The sequence below is a fragment of the Vespa mandarinia genome, chromosome 5 (assembly GCF_050613455.1).
Source record: "Vespa mandarinia isolate Hongniang chromosome 5, ASM5061345v1, whole genome shotgun sequence".
NCBI classification, from domain to species: Eukaryota; Metazoa; Arthropoda; class Insecta; order Hymenoptera; family Vespidae; genus Vespa; species Vespa mandarinia.
This window is the reverse complement of record NC_140814.1, coordinates 3,620,001-3,642,500: the sequence shown is the minus strand read 5'-3', so window position 1 is coordinate 3,642,500 and position 22,500 is coordinate 3,620,001. Positions and strand designations below refer to the sequence as shown.

The 22,500-nt window shown below is 36.4% G+C and overlaps 2 protein-coding genes across 7 annotated transcripts in view; one reads left to right on the top strand and one right to left on the bottom strand.

Annotated features, from left to right (window-relative positions):
* Positions 1-1,026, bottom strand: part of gukh (NHS actin remodeling regulator GUK-holder) — an 87,017-nt gene extending 85,991 nt beyond the window's left edge. The window contains exon 1 of one of the 3 annotated variants that reach the window (XM_085657349.1): positions 432-1,026. In XM_085657349.1, coding sequence (XP_085513475.1) covers positions 432-723 — 292 coding nt within the window. In that variant the 5' untranslated portion in view covers positions 724-1,026. The remainder of the gene's footprint in view (positions 1-431) is intronic. The other 2 variants (XM_035866269.2, XM_085657350.1) reach the window with 2 other exon arrangements.
* A 3,488-nt stretch (positions 1,027-4,514) lies between these two features.
* foxo (forkhead box, sub-group O) overlaps positions 4,515-22,500 on the top strand; it is a 114,893-nt gene continuing 96,907 nt past the window's right edge. Inside the window, exons 1-2 of one of the 4 annotated variants that reach the window (XM_085657353.1) lie at positions 4,515-4,703; positions 5,576-6,504. In XM_085657353.1, the coding sequence (XP_085513479.1) occupies positions 5,920-6,504 (585 nt within the window). In that variant the 5' untranslated portion in view covers positions 4,515-4,703; positions 5,576-5,919. Of the gene's footprint in view, positions 4,704-4,875; positions 6,505-22,500 lie in introns of those variants that run through there. The other 3 variants (XM_085657352.1, XM_085657351.1, XM_085657354.1) reach the window with 3 other exon arrangements.

Below are 22,500 nucleotides of genomic sequence, written 5' to 3'. Positions count from 1 at the left end.
GACGATATAATCGGCGATCCAACGAACCACGACCGAATATGTTATGTATACTTATGATCTATGTGTATGTATTATATTACCAGGGTAATAACACATAGATATACATATATATGTATATATGTATATATGTATATATGTATGTATGTATGTATGCACACGATAATGGATCGTCAAAAGTAATGTCGTTAGAAAGAGACGTACTTCCGTTGAAATGACGATCCATGTCATCGGACTAGACTATAAAGAATTAATTTTAATATATGTACTACCTATGTACTTACTTAATTTTATATATATATATATATATATATATATATATATATAAATTTATAAATACAAAAAAAGAAAGAAAAAAAAATTTACATTCGTAGGATCGGTTGACATTTCTTTCGAATAAAATAATTGGAATTTATTAAAACGATGATACTCACGAACGGGAATCTTTTTAGGGTCGATGGTAACAAGTCGTTCTTCGACCTTGTCCAGTCTTCGTCTGACTTGGGCACTCCTTTCGGCAACCGCAGTCAGTTCCCGAGTGAGTTCGGCAAATATGTCTTCGGCAATGGTGAGAAGCGAGGCCAGTTGCTTTAACGAACCTGTAAGTGCACCGTTCGCAACAGCCTCCAATTCGGCACCAACCGGTAACTCTTGTGCCGCCGCGCCGGATGGCACGTGACCGCGGCACAAGAAACGCGGCTCCACCTTTCGAATCACGAACGGCATGATCCTTCAACGAGGAAAGAACGACGATCAGTCCTTGGTGCATACCAGATGATTATCCTTCTTTCTCTCACTTAGACGATTGACGACGAACGACGTAATCACCATCATCCAAATCATTTACCATTTGATCGTTCCAACATCTACATTATTATATTTCACCCTTTTTTTTTTTTATTTTGTTTCACTGTTTTATTACACTATTTCTCTCTTTCTTTTTATCTCTCTAACTCCTATCTCTATTCCCTTTTATCGATCTTTACGAAGAGATCTCACACTTGTTACGTTTTCCTTTTCCTCCGTTGTTTTTTCTTTTTTATATTTTTTTTTCTTTTTTTTATTTTTTTCTTTTTCGTTTCCCCCTTTTTTTTTATTCTCACTTTTCAACGTGATCAATTTATTACGTCACAATCACACGAATTTCTTTCTTCTTTCGTTTCTTTTCTCGCAACGAATAACTCCGCGATATCATCGTGCATTTTGAAAAGAAAGGAAAGTTAATCGTCGAATCGAATAGAGATATATATATATATATATATATATATATATATATATATCGGCTTTTGAAAAGTTCGTTAATAATACGCGCACAAAAAATAAAAAATAAAGGAAGGTCGGAGAACGGATAGAAAGAAAGGAAGGAACAACGCATACCGCGCGTCGCGACGTCGGTGCGCCAAATGAGTGCCGCCGGCCGGTCGTGAGCACTCCATTCGAACGATTCGAAACCCGCCCATTCGCAGCGCCATTTTCTTCGAAGGCGCTACGATACCTACGATCATCTTCGTACTATTTTCCTTTGATTAAAATCGACGGTGGGTAATGTCGTACTTTTATACCTCTTGTAAAATTATTTACCGACGCATCCTTATCTTTGGCTCTTTCTCTCTCTCTCTCTCAATGGGAAAGTAGTTTTTATTTCGATCGATATACTTTATAGTTCATTAAACTTTACGAAATTTTTTAAAAGATGGCGCGAATAGATAGATATTGATAGTGATCTTTCATTGATAATTATTAAACCATTAACTTTCGTTAATTCGTTACCATTCTATAATATTATTATCTCAAAAATTATTTCAGAAGATTTATTACATGGTTATAGAAAATTATTTATTTTTACGACTTTCTTTATCTTTGTATTTAAACATACGAATTGGGACAGTGTACAAAGGTCAACACGATCCTGTCATTACTTTTATTGTATTTATCCTAAAACTTGTTATGACAAATATAAATATAATATATATATATATATATATATATATATATATATATATATACCTACGTATGGATAATTACGAAGGTTAGTTAATAAAATTTTATTACGATTTTAGTATAAATTTATCTTAAATTATATCTATGTAAAATTGATAAATTGCCAGGGTTTTAAAGTGAAAGTTCATTGTTCTCCGTTACCTTGACGAATTTGGTAACAATTCTTTTTTACGTCGTAATGGTTGGTGTAAAATGGGCTTTAGAATTAAGGGCAACGTAAATAATAGTACTTCCTCTTTCGAGAGGATCTAATGGGGCTGGATTACCGAACGGCATATCTTTTCTAGTCTTTATTCGTACCATCCCCATGTGCATTTTCACACGATAAACTTTATTCACTCGTTAACCTCTCTCTTTCTCCCTCCCTCTCTCTCTCTCTCTCTCTCTCTCTCTCTCTCTCTCTCTCTCTCTCTCTCTCTTTATCTCCATTTCTATCTCTGTCTCTTACATTTTACCTTTCTCTTTTTTATTCGCGATCAATCGATCGAAACGATCGACGATTATAAACGATAATATATTCGAAGAAAATCGTTTGAACTTTCAAACCTTATTATATATTACAAAAGTAAGACAATTTAAGAAAAGAGAGGAAAAAAAGAAAAAAAAGAAAAAAAGAAAAATATTCATTGCGAATTCTCTTAGCATATCTTTTAACATCCGGACGGGTGGTAACGTAGATACATACGTGCGTAGGAATTTCAAAAAATAAAAGGTCGTCGTACGTGGTAGTAGATGGCGCTCGCGAAACGCGGGCTTTTTAATTAATCGAACGATAGGACAAGGCTATCGTATTTTTTAATAATTCAAATTATACACAAAAAGAGAGAGAGATAGATATAGATAGATAGATAGATAAATAGATAAATAGATAGATAAGTAGATAGGTAGATAGATAGATAAATAGACAGAAAGAGAGAGAGAGAGAGAGAGAGAGAGAGAGAGAGAGTGAGAGAGAAAGAGAGATGATTCGGTCAACGAGACAAATCTTTATACAAAACGTTCAGTGGTACTTATTACCTCGTGATATCGTCAGGGATGTAATCTCTCTCTCTCTCTCTCTTTCTAACTAGGTGATTTCGTCTTTCCACCACCAAGCAGCCGGCCTGCCAACCTACTCTTTCCCTCTCTCTCTCGCTGAGTGTTGGGCGCGCGCGCGCGCACACACCCACCCGTAACCTCCCACCTTCTTTCTTCTCCCACTCGACGAAGCAGCAAGGCACCGAGCAACCACCCACCATGGTACGTTCCAAACGTTTCTTCTCCCCCTCCCTAACTGTATCTCTCTCTCTCTCTCTCTCTCTCTTTCTCTCCTCCCCCTCTCAAATCGAATCCTCTATGTCTCTCTCTCTCTCTCTCTCTCTATCTCTATCTCTATCTCTCTCTCTCTCTCGACGAGTTACGAACTTTATCCATCTCTCTCGCACTGGTATTGAAAGAGAGAGGAGGTAGGCGCCACGAATTCGCCTCTCGTCTCTTCGTAACTTCGGCTTCGCTCGGTCAGTTCCGGCCGGCGGTCAGAAGAATTCGTCAGTATACGCCGTGCTGCCTTGCCGGTAACTTCTTCTTCTTCTTTTTGTCTGTATGACGTGCGACAGCGCTAGAAGACAATTTTACGATTGATCTTTTTTCTCCATCTTGAACATTAGAAATCATCTCGTTAATTATTATTTTCTGATCGTCTTTGAGAGAAAGAAAGAAAGAGAGAGAGAGAGAGAGAGAGAGAAAGAAAGAGATAGAGAGAGAGAGAGAGAGAGAGAGAGAGAGAGATAAAAAAAGGGAGAAAAAACGAAACGAAAAGGAAACGTCGAGAAATATTTTGAATAAATTCACGTCACCTTCCGTACATAATTCATTCTTGAATTCGAATAATACGACGGGAGGAAAAATCGACGAGAGAAATAAATAAATAAATAAATAAATAAATAAATTGATCGATCGATCGATCGATCGATTGATTGATCGATCGAATATCTTCGTCAAACGTCGTTGAATTATTGGAGAAAGAAAGATTGAAAAAGAAACGGGGAAATAAGGGGGAAAAGGGGAAAGAAAAAGAAAAACGATAGAGTGAGACGCGCGAGTTAAATTTTCGCGCCGAAAGTGATAAAAGATTAATAATATCTCGACGTGTTAAATAAAAAAAAAAAAAAAAAGAAAGATGGGAGAGAGAAAAAACAAAGAGAAGAAAGAAATGTAAAAGGAAAAGTAAAAGAACAAGTTGAAAGATAGAAGATATGATTTTAATCAATATAATCGAAGATATAAGAAATTAACAAAAAAAGTAAATGATCTCTTTCATACTCGATCTTTGATAACGTCGGAGTTTGGAGAATCATTATTGCTTGTGTGCCACCGTCATTCGTTATATCGATACGGTACTATTATCCCGCGAAGGACACGTCATCGTCGTTGTCTCTTCGTCTTTCGTCTTCCTTGGTGCTTTGTGCTTCGTCTTCGTCGTCGTTTTCGTTATCGTCGAGAGGAAGTATCAGGAAAAGAAGAGGAATAGGAGGTAGTAGATCGTAATAGTCGTAGGAGGAAGGAGAAATCATCCTCTCTGTTCGGAGGTCGACGAGAAGATCTTTGGCGGGATTTTCCCTACACGGGGTGGGCCAATTTCTCTATCAAAACATGGCCACGTGACCGACAGCGGCGCGGCTTGTAAACACAGAGAGTTTGACCACGTGGTTTGCCCCCACTACTAGGTAGATCTTCTATCCTTCTCTCGGCTTCTCTTTCTCTTTCTCGCTCACTCACTCATTCGCTCGCTCGCTCGCTCGCTCGCACGTTCATTCGTTCGTTCCTTCGTTCGTTCCTTCGTTCGTTCGTTCGTTCTTATTCGTTCGCGTTCGTTCGCGTTCGTTCGCATTCGCGTTCGTTCGTTCGTTCGTTCGCATTCGCGTTCGTTCGTTCGCATTCGCTTACTCGCTCGTTCACTCGTAGACGTTCGGTCGTTCCCGCGTGTCTCGATCGTGCTCATACAGTCGGACACGGACACACTTAGACAGAGGAACGTACGTAAACGACGTTCTCGCACGCTCGCTCGTTCGTTCGTTCTTTCGTTCGTTCGCTCAGTGTATCTATCCCTCTCTTTTACCATTCTATCTCCATCTCTCTTTCTAGTCGTTGGCGAAGAGGAACGCGGCGCGTAGCAGTATTCTCGCTCGATTGGCCCGGCAGTCGTAGCCGAGTCGATCCGTCGTTCGCGCTTAATTTTCTTCGCGATCCACAGAGTGTTCTTCTCCCTCTTTCTCTTCTTGTTTTCTTATTTCTCTTTTTTTTCTTCTTTTTTTTTCCCCTTTTTCTTGCACATTACAAACGGGTTGGAACGCGTGCAAGTGGAGAACCGTTAAAGCGCTCTCTCTCACCCGTTTAACTTAGTCGATAGAAACGTCTCGCACCGATTAGATCTCTTTCGGTATTTCGTTCTTTTTCGATGATTTTTAAAACGTAATAGAGAAAGAGAGAGAGAGAGAGAGAGAGAGAGAGGGAGAGAGAGAAAGAAAAGAGAGAGATATATATATATACATATATATATTATACATTGAATAATTATGATAAAACTATAATATCTTAGTGTAATCGAAAAGAAGACAGATTGAAGAAGCATAATTCGTCTCTTCTTCGAAGATTGATAATAATAAGAGAAAGAAAGAAAGGAAATAAGATTAAGAAGACAAAGAGTTTTGAAACATATAGAAGAAGAATAAAGAGTACTAGTAGTAGTAGTAGTAGTAGTAGTAGTAGTAGTAGTAGGAGGAGGAGGAGAAGAAGGAGGAGGAGAAGGAAGAAGAAGAGAGAGAGAGAGGAAGAAGATCAAGCCCTTGGTTCGGTGCGCGCGAACGCACGCGCGCACTCAATTCTTAAGGTCGACGACTGTGAGAGACTACTAACTACCGGTACTTCTTTCGCCCGCGAAACATGCTCGCGGTCAAAGTGGAATATACAGAGGAGGCCAACATGATGGACTCGGTCTCTACAGTATCATCATCGACGAGTTCATCGACCGTTTCCCAACAACAACAACAACAGCAGCAACAACAACAACAACAACAACAGCAGCAACAGCAGCAGCAACAACAGGGAGTACCGTTCGACGAAAGCGGTTTTGAGCCACAAACGAGAGCGCGATCCAACACGTGGCCTTTACCGAGGCCCGATGGATACGTCGATGGTAACGTTGGAGTCGTCGTTGGTGGTTCTGGTGGTGGTAGTGGTGCTTGTGGTGTACAAACTGGTAACGACATAGGCGAGGTAGGTGGTACACCACCGCAACAGGCAACATTGGGACAAACAGGTGCGGGGGGTGCACCATTATTCCCAGTTAAAAAGAACTCATCTAGAAGAAACGCGTGGGGTAATCTAAGCTATGCCGATATGATTACACAAGCGATCACCAGTGCACCGGAACAAAGGCTCACGTTATCCCAGATATACGAGTGGATGGTACAGAACGTTAACTATTTCAAGGACAAGGGTGATAGTAATAGCAGTGCCGGTTGGAAGGTAAATATTTTATTTTAATTAATAATATTTTATTATCAAAGACTTTTACATATATTTTATCCTTCGCATATAGATATTTAAGGATATTTAAAAGTAATTGTTGCTTTATGTTACTTAATTAGCCGGTTAAACGTGCTTAAGAATGACAACGATCTCGATTAGATCCTAGAACGAATTTCGAGGACATAAATGTTTTGTAAATAAACGTTACGAGTCCCCTCGAGGTGATGAGTCGGTTAGATCAATATACATGACTTAGTTAACTATGTATGTACTTACTTATGTCCCCGAGTACAACGTAAAGAGTCGTCTGGTCTCGTCTCGTCTCGTCTCGTCTCGTCTCGTCTCGTCTCGTCTCGTCTCGTCTCGAGTCCATAGCAGCGTTCATTCGTTCGTTCGTTCGTTCGTTCGTTCGCGTTTTTAGATGGAAGGGAGAACTTGGATTTTGGTCTTTGAACGTTCTGCGATAATAAGAGAAGAAGAAAGAGAGAAAGAATCTGATAGACCAAGATGTTACGTATCAACATATTCGCTTGCTTATACATATACATACGTATATGTGTGTGTGTGTGTGTGTGTGTGTGTGTATGTGTGTGTGCAGATATTTTATCCCTGTTCTAAAGGTATATTATAATCGACGACATCTTCCAAGAACATATAACGTAATAATATCGTTGTTATAATCTAGTTAGGATAAAAAGATAAAGCGTTTATCGATATAAATTAGAAAATCTATTCTCGGAATTGCTTTGAAAGATCGTCGCGAAAGAACGATCGACGAGTTTATTATCTGTTATTGTATTCTCTACGTAGATGCGATCGATCAGAGTCCGATCGATTAAAAGTAGGAAGATGATGATAATAATAATGATAATCGTATGGATCGAGAAACGGATCGTTCTCTCTCTCTCTCTCTATCTATCTATCTATCTATCTATCTATCTATCTATCTATCTATCTATCTATCTATCTATCTATCTATCTCTCTTTTCGCATACATACTTAATTATCGAGGAAATCCTTATCTCGCGCTACGAAACAACGTGATTTATAACGTAACGTCGTATATTTCATAAGCTCTTTTTTACATCCAACTTTTAGATCGGTGTCTTCCGCCTTACGCAACGCGATCGTGACGCGCGCTTTTGATAATATTGCACGTAGAAAAATGCATAATTATATATTACGGTGATAATTATATATATATATATATATATATATTTGTTGTATTATATACATGTATGTATAAGTGTCGACAAGTCAATGAGTAATAAATGTTAATGGTTCCATCGAGTTTGATTGTAATCCTATCAATATTTTCTTTTTATCTTTATTTTTTCTTTCTTCTTTTTCTTTTTTTTTTCTCCTTTTTTTTTCTTTTTCTTTTTTCTTCTTTTCTTTTCTTTTGCGACTCGATAAATATGTCAAAAGATGGAGGGAAATTTTCTTGTGGGATTTTTCAGGACGCTGCATGACGTAAATCAAATTTTCTCTTCGACATTTTATCAAGAAAAATGCATAGATCATAATAATAATAATAATAATAATAATAATAATAATTATCATTATCATTATCATTATTATTATTATTATTATTATGATTATATCATATCGTCATTGGCCGATCGACGTTTCATCTACCTACTTAGACCTCGTGCTAACGGTTTTACGACGCATCGCGATGAGTTATCAATGAGTCTTCTTGGAAGATAATGACGATTGGGAATAACAAGACACTTCTTTTACGTTCAAGGAAAATCATTCGGAATTTTTCTGAATCGTAATGTCGTATAAAATCATTTTATCCGCGAGAGAGAAGTGATAAATCAAATATCAATCTGCCTAATTAAACTCTATACTTCAGTATTATTTAATAATACGCACATGATTAGAAATGAACGACGTTTATTTTCTTCTTTTTTTTTTTTTACTTTATTATTATTATTATTATTATTATTATTATTATTATTATTATTACTATTATTATTACGTGATAGGAATGTAATCGACGGTATGCGTAAATTTTCGTCGAAGTAAAAATTTCGAAAGGGTTTAAGCGTCACGATGAAAGGAGGGGATGGAGAGGAGGAGAAAAAAGAAAGGGTTGGCAGAGGTAGGGGAATAGCGTTTGACGATTCGTGGTCAACAACATTTCTATTCACCTTGCCTTGAGCAAGGCTACAACACGATTTCTTCATCTCGTCGTAGTAAATTACGACAGAATCGTTTCGCATTAACGGATATGTATATTCCGTACGTATGTATATTCCGTATAGAATTGAGTAAACTCGAATCGAATCGAATCGAGTTGAATCGAGTCGAATCGAGTCGAGCCGACTTGCCGATTCGAGAAGAACGCGGGGAAACGGTTGTTCCAAGTCGTCCACGACGACGTCCACCTTTCTCTCGAAGACGTAGAATTTCTCGCCCGAAGCGATTTTCTTATGCGTCGACTGGAGCGAATCGCATTGGGAAGGGATCGAATGGTTTGGGGTAGAGTGGGGGTAAGGTTACGCGTCTTTCGCCTACCTTTTCTCTCAATATTTCATTTCGATCCTTATTTACTCATTAATCATAACATAAATATGCTAATATATATATATATATATATATATATATATATATACATAGATAGATATGTACATACATATGTGCTTATTTATTTACGCACGCATTTAGTCACGTACATGGTTAAAATTCAAATAATTGACGTATGTCAAATGGGATATTATTACGAAAGAGATTATTTATTTATTTTTTCTTTTCTTTTTCTCACCCACCCCCTTCCCTTCACCGCGCGCCGTCTTAAACCCCCCCCCCACTCTCCTTTCCCATCCCCTCCATCCCAATTCCGTAAAAAATATGTTTATGAGATTTACGTATATGAAGGAATGCGTAGAAATCGTTTCGGATGAAAAAGCAATGTCGATCGTCGTTCGTAGAGAAAATGACAAGGTCGAACGATACGAGTGTGTAGATTTCTACGTTCCCACAAAGTATCTTCCGTGATTTTCTTCTTCATGATGCACGGATGAACTTCTACGGCGATAAACGTGCATACGTACATATGTATGCAAGTATGTACGTACGTGTATGTATGCGTGTATGTATGTATGTATGGATGTATGGATGTATCGTCTACTTTCGATGACGTAATGCCAATGTAGATGATGCAGTGTAACCGCACTCTTCACGTAATATACCCTTGACTCTCTTAATGAATATCGCACATTTGTTACGTACGTTGCGCTTCGTAGAACATCTACACCAACTGAGAACGATGGTAGTCTGGCTGGCTCTCCCTCTATGTCCTCTGTCTGTCTATCTGTCTGTCTGTCTGTCTGTCTGTCTGTCTGTCTGTTTGTCTGTCTGTCTGTCTGTCTGTCTGTCTGTCTGTCTGTCTGTCTGTCTGTCTGTCTGTCTGTCTGTCTGTCTGTCTGTCTGTCTATATCTCTAAGTACGTGTTGTTCGTCGATACATATTTATATGTACTTAAATGTATAACTTGCATACATTGATACATAACGACGAAATAATATGTGCATCGAGATATGGAGGAAAAGTAAGAGGATATAACAACTATGCGCGATGTATTTACGATGAGTATCACGTGATTAATTGTTTAATTTTCCTTTTTCTTCTTCCTCCTTTTTTATTTTTTTTCTTTTTTTTTTTTTTTTTGGTTCGATCTTTTCTTTTTTATTTCCTTTTTTTTTTTTTGTCTACATCCGATAAACCGATCCGACGGAGACCTTGGAGTTTTTAAAGAGATCGAAATCAAATCGATAGACGCGTTACCGGATTTTTTTTCTTTCCTTTCCTTTTCTTTTTTTTTTTCTTTTTTTTGTTTTGTTTTTTATTATTATTCTCGTTCAGAGAAGATGAAGAGATAAACGTCTCTTCTTCTTCTTCTTCTTCTTTTTTTTTCTTTTAATTTTAACAGTTTATATATTTTATTTTATTTCTTTTTTCTTCTTATCTTTCTCTCTCTCTCTCTCTCTCTCTCTCTCTCTCTCTCTCTCTCTCTCTCTCTCTCTTTCTTTCTCTCGATTAAATTTGTAGGATGATTATGGCCGACGTAACGTGAATCGTAGTACAGTAATTATATGTAATGGTCATCGAAATTACCTTGAATTATCGAAGATATAATCAACGTCGTCTCTCGCCTCGTTCTTATTGCTACGAAATTATATTCGCGGTATATTTATTCAAACGAATAAAATTTCTTTCTTATTTTTCTTTTTTTTGTATTTTTTTTCTTGCGAAGGGCTGGAGATATGAGGATAGATCGTTTTATTTATTTATTTTTTCTTTCTTTTTTTTTTTTTTTTTTTTTTTTTTTTTTTTTTTTTTTTTTCTTTTAATTATATATAAACTGGAATTAAAACTTTTCGATAATATCGTTAAAGAATTCAGACATTGAACGTGTATGTATATATATATATAGTTGTACGCGTAAAACGTGAAAATGTGGATCTAATTCGTCATCTTTCTTCTCGAACGGCCTTCCTAAAAGATAAAAAAGAATAAAAAAGAAAAAAAGAATGACGCAAAGTTGACGATACCATGAAGAAGATTATCTCTTTTTCTAATGTCACCTAATGTTTCGCGCTTTGTTACGACACGCGATGCACCGAAATAGAAAGATCCGAACGCGAACGATAACGACTTTGCTATTTATGAGCTCGTAACTCTTGGCCGCATTTACGAATTGTCATTCCTAAAATTCAATTGTATTTTTTAAAAAAAAACGGACAGAGACAGAGACAAAGAGAGAGAGAGAGAGAGAAAGAGAGAGAGAGAGACAGACAGAGTGGAAACATCGAGCATTTCTAATTGAATATTTCGTACGATTATAAACTTGATTTTAATTGTTTAATTGACTAATTGTCAGATTGAAAATTTTATTTGAAAGAAGGACAAAGAAAGAGAGAGAGAGAGAGACAAACAGAGAGAGAGAGAGAGAGAGAGAGAGAGAGAGAGAGCGAGAGACGACACCGAACGTTTTTAATTGAATTATTTGTACGATTTCGTCAGCTGCATCTTTCAATCATAAATATATTATCTAAAAGGAAGTTAAGAATTAAAGTATTTTATACAATAGTTAAAAAAATATTCGACGAAAAATAGAACAAATCTATGAGACAAATGTGTCGTTATATTTTTTCATTAATCCTTTTTTTCTTTTTTTTTTTTTTCTCTTCTCGTCAATTACTTCACTTGTGGAATATTAACGAAAGAAAGGACAAAAAAAAAAAAAGAAAAAGAAAAAAAGTAACAAGACGAGAATTATCTTATTAATCGCGACATACGGAAGACGTTCTTTTTTTTTTTCTTTTTGTCTTTCTTTTTTCATCGGCTGCCAATAAAAAGCGAGATCGTGCGATATGCGTGATCCCCCCGCGTGCGCGCGTGTGTGCATGCGTTCATGTGTATTTGTGTGTGTGTGTGTGTGTGTGTGTACTATGTACCTACTACACAACTGTTCAAATACGATTTAGCGTTGATATTGAAATGTCCATGGTAGGTCTATTTATCGTTTCGAATCTATCGTCGTCTTTTATCGTCTATTGGGAAATAAGCAAGTTAAACTCTTTCTCAGGATTTTTTTTTTAATTTTTCATCTTCGTACGAATACACGTACATGTGTATGTATTGTATGATATGTACCAATACATAACTACGTATATCTTTTCAACGCGTTAGCATTGAAATTTCACTAATCTCTTTACCGTTTTCTTAAAAAAAAAGAAAGAAAAAAAAAAAAGAAAAAGAAAAATTTCAATAAATAAAAAAGAAAGTAAATAAATAAATAAATAAATAAAAAAAAATAATAATAATAAAAAAGAAAGAAAAGAAGAGAGAGAGAGAGAGAGAGAGAGAGAGAGAGAGAGAGAGAGAGAGAAAGAGAAAGAAAATACAAATGGATCGATCTTTTATTTCCAGTAATCGACCAAGTACTTACATATGTGTATCTTAACGTTTTATCGATCAGGGGGTGGGGTGGAGGGGGGGAGGGGATAGATTAGCTACGAATGGCAGGTGTACCGTGTTATATTACGCTACATATCTCTCGTTATTTATAATGGATATTGTACGTAACGAATGTAAAAGGAATCGTTGGATAGGGGAGAAGGGTTGAATATATTTTTCTTTTTTTTTTTTTTTGGATTATTTAACGATTCGCGAAAGATTTGTCGTTTGTACAACTTTTTCTTTCTTTCTTCTTCTTCTTTTTTTTCTTTTTCTGTTCTTTTTTGTTTTGTTTTTTTTTTCTGTTTCTTTTTCTTTTCGAAAGAGAAACGAAGAAGAAAGCGTCCGTCGTTGTACATCCATAGATACTTCTCTACGTAACGTAGTAGGTACTCGGGACAGAACGTAGGACATGCGCATAGCGCGAAATAATCTTTACACCTGTTGAATAACGACACCTCTTCGTCGAACGAGTGAGACAGAGACAAGAAGAGGAAGAGAGAAAGAGAGAGATAGAGAGAGAGAGAGAGAGAGAGAGAGAGAGAGAGAGAGAGAGAGAAGAGGTAGTACACACTTCCGCCTTCGTTCCCTATATATATTATTATTTTTTTTTTTTTTTATCCCTTCTCTCTCGCACATATCTCCTCGTCGATTATAAGTACATACACAAATACATAGATAATATATACGTATATACGCAAGTACACACAGGTAATGCACTGTCATCGATTCACGATTTAGAATCGGTCGATCGGTTTTAAGGGATAATAACGAGACGGTAAACACTTATCACAGGGTACGTAGATCAACGTTAGTAAGTAGGCTATGTAATAAAAAATAAGTACGAGTTTCGTTCTTCCTCTATGGCGTTAGCAAAAATACCATGTAGCTATATACATACGTATCTATGAACACGTATATATCTACGAATAGTCTTTTATAATTAGTTACTTAATAATTAAATTCGCGCTTATCAATTTCTATTAGATCGGTTATTTTAATATCGTCCCTTAAATATCTCTGCGATTTTTCATCTTTTTTTTTATTTTTTCTTTTCTTTTTCATTTTTTTTCGGCTTTTTTTTTTTTCCTTATTCATGTTTTAACGTGAATAAGAATCAGATTTATTCGAGGGCGTTGAATACGTTAGGTAACGGTGGAGGAAGTGGCGAGGGAAGAGGGGGGGGGGAAATACTTACGATTAGAAAACTCTCTAGTATTTATTATTCGTACGGATAATTCGTTTCATTTAAATTATCTCATCGTTTAAATCCACCATCTAATAGATAATTTTTTAAAATACATATTTCTTCAAATTTTACGTAATATTTTGTGTCTGTCTGCTCTCTCTCTCTCTCTCTCTCTCTCTCTCTCTCTCTCTCTCTCTCTCTCTCTCTCTCTCTCTCTCTCTGTGTCTGTGTGTGTATGTGGGTCTTACTGTCGTCGATGGAAAGAAGAAAAAAAAAAAAAAAAAAAAAAACTAGAAAAAAAAGGGAAATTCGTTAGAAAGTTGTATTAATTAAATCGTAAAATAAGTCACTTCGAACGTGGAGGGTCTTACTACGTTAAGCAGCGGCAGCGAGCAACGGGCAACGATTGAACGATAATAACGCAAGAGCCATTACGTAAAGAAAAATTGTTAGACTTCGAGGCATTACGAGATTGAGAATATCCTTAGACAAATCGATTAATGACCAATTAACAAAATAAAAATTTATCTTTTCTCTCCATTGTCTCCTTCTTTTCTATTCTCTCCCTTCTGTCCTTCCATTCTTTTTTATTTTTTATTTTTTTTTTATTTTGGTCCTAACACGTCTTTGATAATTCGTCTTCGTATTTTATTCTTTATAAAGAGCAAAAATGAAAGAGACAGAGAGAGAGAGAGAGAGAGAGAGAGAGAGAGAGAGAGAAAGAGAGAGATGAAAAAAGATCGTCGTTTGAAATTTTGAACGCGGCCATTACATAGCCGCTACACAAGAAGCGAAATTCCTCTTTCTCTCTCTCTCTCTCTATCTCTCTCTCTCTCTCTCTCTCTTTCTCCTTTCTCTTCAATCTTCTCTCTTTCTCAACAAAAGGAAGAAGGAGATAGAGAGAGAAGCTCTCTGTTGGCTAAGACCGTACGCGCCTGTCGTCGCTCGTCGTTGTCGTCGCTTGTCGCGTCGTTGTCAATTCTGGTGCGTAGTATGCGAATGTTAAAGAGCGAGCGAGAGAGAAATAGTAGGGGGGAGGAAGATTGAATAAGAAACATTGGTTTAACCAATAGTCGTGCACGATGAGGGGGCACGACTGATACCACAGTGCTTACGTCGCAATTGTACTCGTTCCATCTCTCTCTCTCTCTCTCTCTCTCTCTCTCTCTCTCTCTCTCTCTCTCTCTCTGTCTTTCTCTTTCACTCATATAACACATATATACGTACATATAAACAGACTCACAAACACATTATTTTCTACCTACTCGCGCGTGAAGAAGGCGTTGCGTACATATCGCGTGGAGATATCCAAGAGAGTAGCAAGTAGCTCCGTTTCGTTTTTCTCGTCGAGTTTCCTGGCACGTGCATATGTCTATCCTTCTCTTTATACATCTTTTTTTTTTCCTCTCTCTCTCTTTCTCTCTCTTCCCTTCTGCTTCTTCTTCTTCTTCTTCTTTTTCTTCTTTTTCTTCGCCAGTCACCGAACGTGCGCCTACACTTAACTCGAGCCTACTTGCCCGCCTCCTTAGGGTCAAAGTCAAACCCCGCGAGCTATCGCGGCTGAGCCATTCAAGGAGAATGTCCAGGGTGTTCTCATAATAATAGTAATTATTTATTTCGAAATAGGTACATTGTATGTGTATCTGTGTCTGTTCGTCTGTCTGTATGTGTGTGTCTGGCCATCGACTGGTATTAATTATCTAATGATTTTAACAAAGTGACGATGCAAAGTTCACAATTAAAATATTTTTTTTAGATGATTATATATATATACACACACATATATATATATATATATGAATATAAAAATCTTTTCGCTGAACGTTTCCACAAAAGCGTTTGAACTCGTTACTTTGATCGCTCTCTCTCTCCCTCTCTCTCTCTCTCTCTCTCTCTCTCTTTCTGTCTCTCTCTCTCTCTCTTTTTTTCTTTCAACCTCGAGTACTACTTTTCACGTAAAGAGAAAGAGAAAGAGAGAGAGAGTGGAGGAGGAGGAGGAGGAGGGGAGGAAGAGAGAGAGAGAGAAAAAGAGAAGCTTTTATTCTAATTAGCAAACGAATGCCCGAGGGAAATGAGCTGCTCCGTTTCTCTGTTGCAAAGCAAAACAGTCGAAAATATTATATGATAACGTCCTCGAGTAAAACGAATTGGACAACACGATTGTATGTATTCTCGCGGATCTATAATACTTAGTTGTTTTAAAAATAGATAGATTTCGACGACTTGCGTATAACCACGGTCTTCTGTTTGAAATGCTATGTAAAAGAAAAAAAAAAAAAGAGAGTGAGAGAGGGAGTGTGAGGGATGGGGGAGGGAAGGGGTGGGGAGGGTTGAGGGAGAAAAAAGGAGAGAAAGAAAAAATAAAAAAAAAAAATATAAAAAAAGAAAAAAAAAAAGAAAAAGAAATGTTGGAAATGTCACGTTGAAAGGTACGATAATTTAAAATAACATTTATCGTGCTACAGAATGATAAATCATGACAGTCATATAAGGTTGCCATATGATCTCTGAAATTCTTATAATATGTAAATTATACGATACGATAAGATGAATTACAATTCTATTTCGAAGATTTATAAGGTAGTTTTCGTCTTCTCTTTTTTTTCCTCTGTTTTTTTTCTCCTTTTCTCTCTCTCTCTCTCTCACTCTGTCTGTGTCTCTTTGAAATCGATGACTATCGACTATCGCGCTTCTTGAATTCATTTTATTTTCAACGACGTCATTGAAGTTATCGTTGAAATCATCGGGACGTGGCACTACTTACGCGCCTCTTTTACGATCGTCTCCGATCCAACAACATTCGGTATTACTCGGTCACGTTCGGGCATTATCGAGAATCCTCGTCTCTCGGTGTCGTGTCTTACCGAGTCTTACCGAGTCTTACTGAGTCTTACTGAACCGAGCTGAGCCGAATTGAGCCGAGCTGAGCCGACCAGAGCTCTTATACACGCGACGAGTTTTGTTATCCAACAAGTGGCGCGAAGAAGGTGACGAGGACGCGAAGAGACGACGAGGAGGCACGGTTTTTCTAAACTTAGCTCTCTCTCTCATACTGAGGCCTCTTAAAAACGTACCTTTGATTATGACTTCCCATCGACAACGACAACGACAATGACAATGATAACGATAACGATGACAATGATCAATGATCGATGATTATGGAATCATTTTCATGATTATTTAGATACTCTCATATCTTTTTAACGATTAATTTTCTATGTTAACTTAATCATCCGAAACGATTTGATTTTCTAACGTTTCCAATCGAGAAATACTAGTTTAGATTTGTAAAGTTTGTTACGTAAGATTATCGAGCGCACATTAAAGATCACGAGCCAACGGCTAACGTTTTTCGAACGTTATCCGTATCTCCTTGGGAAAGTTTTCCTGCCATTTTTCCTCCCTTCATTGATCTCATTTAATATCAAAGGTAATCTTAGTTATATTATACATACGCATGTATTTATTTGTGCGTGAACAATATATACATATATATATATATATATGTATGTATGTATGTATGTATGTATGTATGTATGTATGTATGTATGTATGTATGTATGTATATATTTATAATTTTCTTTTTTTTTTTTTTTACACTTAACTTTATTATTAAATTATGATTAGAAACGTCAACATGTCAAGTTATGATAAAGAAATCATTGCGTGATTATAGAATTAGATTTTTTTTAATGTTCATTATATTTAATTGAACGATACATTAAACATTTTAATTAATACATTTAATATAAGTAGCCAATAATTAATCGCAAGAACGCAGTTTCTCTCTATTTTCATAATTTAGTAATAGACTATCGTAGTTAGATAAGGTTGACAACGTTTGCACAACGTACGAGAGAATAAGAGAGAATAAAAGGGAGAGAGAAAGAGAGAGAGAATAAATTTTCCATTTTTTTCTCGTCAACTTTTTGCAGTATGTCTCTCTTTCCGGATCATAATCATTATCGAAGTAACGAACGATACGTGTCTAGTACGTGTGCAGTACGTTTAATATAGTCTGATAAATTGTATGCTGCGCGTAACTATGTCTATCTTTCTCTCCTTCTCTCTCTCTCTCTCTCTCTTTTTCTGTATGATCATAAGAAAAAGAGAGAGAGAGAGATATATATAGTGTAAGGGAGAGGGAGAGGAAGAAGGAGAGAGACAACATTGTCTATTGCGCCTTAGACCAACAGTTATAAGGATAACCTATGATCCGTGAGTAGTATAGCGATTCTACTTAGAACGACTCCCTCGTCGTCGGCGATCATGCATGCGTAATCGCAAATTATCGTGACATCGAGGCTTGCGCAATGATTACGTTCCTGATTTCATTTGATCTATCATACATACATATGTATTATATATTAACGCAACAAACGAAAATTTCATTAATTTCATTTCATTCTTATCGATCACCATGAAAGAACGAAAATTTCGTTCATTCGACTTAAAAAAGAAAAAGAAGGAAAATAAACAAAGATATTTGCGAGATCGCAGTTGTGGTGGTGTTGATAGTAGTAGTAGTAATAGTAGAAGTAGTAGTAGTAGTCATGGTTGTGGTTGTGGTTTAGCAATATCTTTTCTTGATGTGCTTGCCACCTTGCGAGTTATTTTCGAGTACGATACGAGCGAGTATCGGGAAGGAGTGAGTTAAAAAGAGTAAGAGAGAGGGTGGGAGGGAGGTCGAACGCGTTCTAAAAATAAACGACGAGCACATTGTGGGCCATTTTATTCGGTGCGAGCAATGAGTTAGCTAGTTACCTAGCTAGCTAGCTAGCTAGATAACTAGATAGCTAGATAGCTCTAGCTGCCTGGTTGGTCTACGAGTTCGTCGTAGATAGATCGCTTTTGTGGAGGTGGTGGTAAGGTCGAATGTGTGATGTCTGAAACGTTTATGCCACATTGTGGCGCTTTTGATATTCTATTTTTGTTTTGTTTTTCCTTTTCTTTTTTTCCTTTTTCTTTTTTTGCTTCTGTTTTTTCTTTTCCTTCTTTTTTTTTTCTTTCTTCCTTTCTTCCTTTCTTTCTATAACGACGCTCGTCTAGTATGACGAGTGTTTTAATACGAGATACGTTTTATCGCATATATAATATAAATCTGATCGTTGATGCGTCGTCAGAATAAAAAAATAAAAAAAAAACATAATAATAATAATAATAATAAAAAATAAAAAAGTAAAAGCAAAAACAAATTTATTTATCAATAAATAATCCTCCCAGTAAACGTTATCCTCCTAGTAAATTATCTAGCAAATTATTCGGGTTCCAATCGATACAATTTTTCGTTTCATTTTTAATGTGGAAGGACATAAAAAGAAAAAAAAAAAAAATAAATAAATATATATAAATAAACATAAATGCGCAAACAGGACAAAAATCATTTTTTTTTTTTTTATTTTAAAAATAATTTAATCGTGTAAGTAAAAAAACAAACGGATTAATTTTACCCGTTAGGCTTCCTTACTTGATTACTTATTCTAAAAAGAAAAAAGGCAATATGTCGTTTCATATGTCACATGTCGATGACTTTGTTTTCACGAAGATGCAAGGTTGGTAGAACACGTACGATACAACAAGTCCTCTCTCCCTCCCTCCATCTCCCCGTCCCCTCTTGTTGTTCCCGTCATCTCTCGTCTCTCAAAATTGAAAGATATATTGCTACCCGTTTGTGACCCGTCGCCGATGAAAATTTATTCCATTTCGAATTCAAACGAACTCGATCGTGTCTCTCTCTTTCTCTCTCTCTATCTCTATCTCTCTCTCTTGTACCTTATCTTCGTCCTTGTATTGCGTAACAGAGATCTTTCCCTTTATTATTTAGTTTTGGAGTAAAACAAAAAAAAAAAAAGGGAAAAAGAAAGGAAAAAAAAGGATAAATAAATAAATGGGAATTAAAAGAAATAAAAAGAAACTGGAGGAAGAGAAATGAAATGTCATCATTAAAAGAAGTGCGGTGGGAGGGAGGGAGGGAGGGAGATGCGATCCATGCCACGTGTACGACCTCCGACTTCTGATCTTTTTTTCTTTCTTTCTTTCTTTTTTCTTTTCTTTTCTTTTTATCTATTTATTTATGTTCTTTTTCTTTTTTTTTTTTTTATCTTTTTTTTCCTTTTTTTTTTGTGTATATATTCCTATTAAACTTCGCGAATTAGCGGAAGTTGCGTTGTCGTCGCCGTTGTCGTGGGTAGGTAAAAGTGAGCCTCACTGAAGCGTCGTTTCTCAAAATATCCACGGTTGTCGTCGTCGACGAACACTCTTTCACACTCGTCGTGCTCGCGTTCGAACGAGATTATGCGCATTATAATCCTTTGTGTCTACTAAACTATGCGACGCAAGTTTCTCTATCTCTTTTCTTTCGTGCAACGTACACGCGCAACCCTGACGCATCTCGTTATCTTTTTTTTTTCCTTTTTTTTTCTTTTTTCTTTTTTTTCCTTTTCTTCTCTCTCTCTCTCTCTCTCTCTCTCTTTTTCTTCGCGGTTTACCAAGTAGAGGCATATTCTTTTTTTTCTATCGACATGTATCTCCTTCGTATGAGCAGGGTTATGTTAAAAAGATATATCGTGCAATGACCGTGTTAGATGGCAATGTTATCTTTCAAAGTAATGTCCTGGATCGTTGGATTTTTTTACATTTTTTCCCTTCCCCCTCCCCTCCCTACCCCCCGTTTAATCTTTACTCTTCGTTCTTTATTTCTTTTTACAACGAGAAATCCCTCCATTCCGCCCCTCCCCCGCTTCCCCAACTTCCGAATCCCCCGAGCGTCGAATTCGTTTAATTTCCTTTCGATCCGATTCTCGATTCTCGAAATTCTCGATTTTTCTTTTCTTTTCACGTCTTTTTTTTTCTTTTTTCATTTTTTTTTCTTTTTCTTTTTTTTCTTATCGACCAATAGATATCGATTATCGACAATTCGACTCGACCTTCGAGCTCGTTCGTACGAGTTAAAAAACGAGTTTATCAAGATACATAAAAAAAAAAAAAAGAAAAAAAAAAGAAAGAAAGAAAAAAGAAAAAAGAGAATAAAAAAGAAGAAGTAGATAAAATAATGACTATTAACTTTTTTCCAGTTAATTTTCCAATAAATTTTTCCGCCCGTACAGAAAAATTATTTTCCCTCTATCTATCTATCCATTTATCTATCCATCCATCTATCTATCTATCTATCTCTTTCATTCTCTCACATATTGTTTGACCCGTTAATTTTGTCATCTTTCTCGTTATTTCTTCTCTGAAGTAGTCACGTGCGATCAGCGCGTGGATTCACGAGAAAACTCGCTTCTGTTCAACCCCGCTTTTATCACGTGACGTAACGAGATTTACGATTCTCAGACGCGCTTTTAACTTGGAGATATCGAGCTTGTCTATGCGCACGTTGCGTAACAGGGGATGCGTTTTAGGATTTTTCCTTCTAACGGATAATTGACAGCCTCTGTGGTATATGTTCTTCGATTTTGATCGATGAAAAACTGGTGCTTTTTCTTTTACGTCGAATGAACGATCGAGTGCGCGTCCTCTTATCGGGATCTTCAACCTTTACAATACTAAATAAGATACTGCTCGATTTTCTCTCTCTCTCTCTCTCTCTCTATATATATATATATATATATATATATATATATATATGTATATATCTGTCTCTAGAGCTGAAGTCATAATTATGACTCGATAAAGGCAAAGATTGATTTCTTTTTATCATTTCTACCAATTAGATTCGATGCAATTCCGACGTCTATCAAAAGAAAATGAAAAGAAAATAACATTGTTTCTCTCTCTCTCTCTCGATCGATTAAACGATCGAACGATCGATCGTTTAATCGTTTCTGTGGAATATTTTATTAAAGAAAGATTTTTCTACGTAAGATCGTGTAAAAGGGGAGAGAGAGAGAGAGAGAGAGAGAGAGAGAGAGAGAGAGAGAGAGAGAGAGAGAGAGAGAGAGAGAGAGAGAGAGAGAGAGAGAGAGAGAGAGAGAGAGAGAGAGAGAGATAGCTACTAAGTTTCTAAATTTTATTTTTAAAACTTCCAATGCGACTAAATACATATTCTCATACACATATGCATACATATATACATACATATATACATACATATATACATACATATATACATACATATATACATACATATATACATACATACATATATACATTTTTATTCATAATGAATTTCTCGATACGGTATTGTGAAACGTGCTAGGATTTACTACGCGTACATACACACATATTATATGTTTATATATATATATATAATATGTATAATATGTATATACAAGTACACATTTGTTTATATGATAAACGCGTTGACGCGATAGTAGTCTAGTAGTAGTAGTAGCGCAGCATTGTTTTCATTTTTTCTCTCTCTTACAACGATCGCAAAAGGAAAACAAAAAGAATAGAAAAGATTTCATTTTCTATTTTTTCTTTCTTTTTTTCTTTTTTTTTTTTTGTTTCCTCTTCGAGCGTCTCATTGTATTCGCGCGGTTACCAACAACGTTATCGCTTTGCCTTTATCACATCGAAGATAATCTTCGGCGGATTTTTCATTCGGAAGTTATCGGTAGTCTCTTTCTCCATCTCTCTCCCTCTCTCTCTCGTAAAGAGCGATATGGCGAATTTATTAGATGACGACGACAACGGACAACGACGACGAACGGACAATCGAATTGGATTGGATCGATCGGCACAGACGACGGACGGTTTCCAATGTGGATGAAATACGATGAATCTACGAAAGCACGCATCATTATCTCATGTAACTCATTTTGGAATTTTAGTGTCATTTTTGTATGTGAACGCGACAGAGACAGATAGAGAGGGAGAGAGAGAGAGAG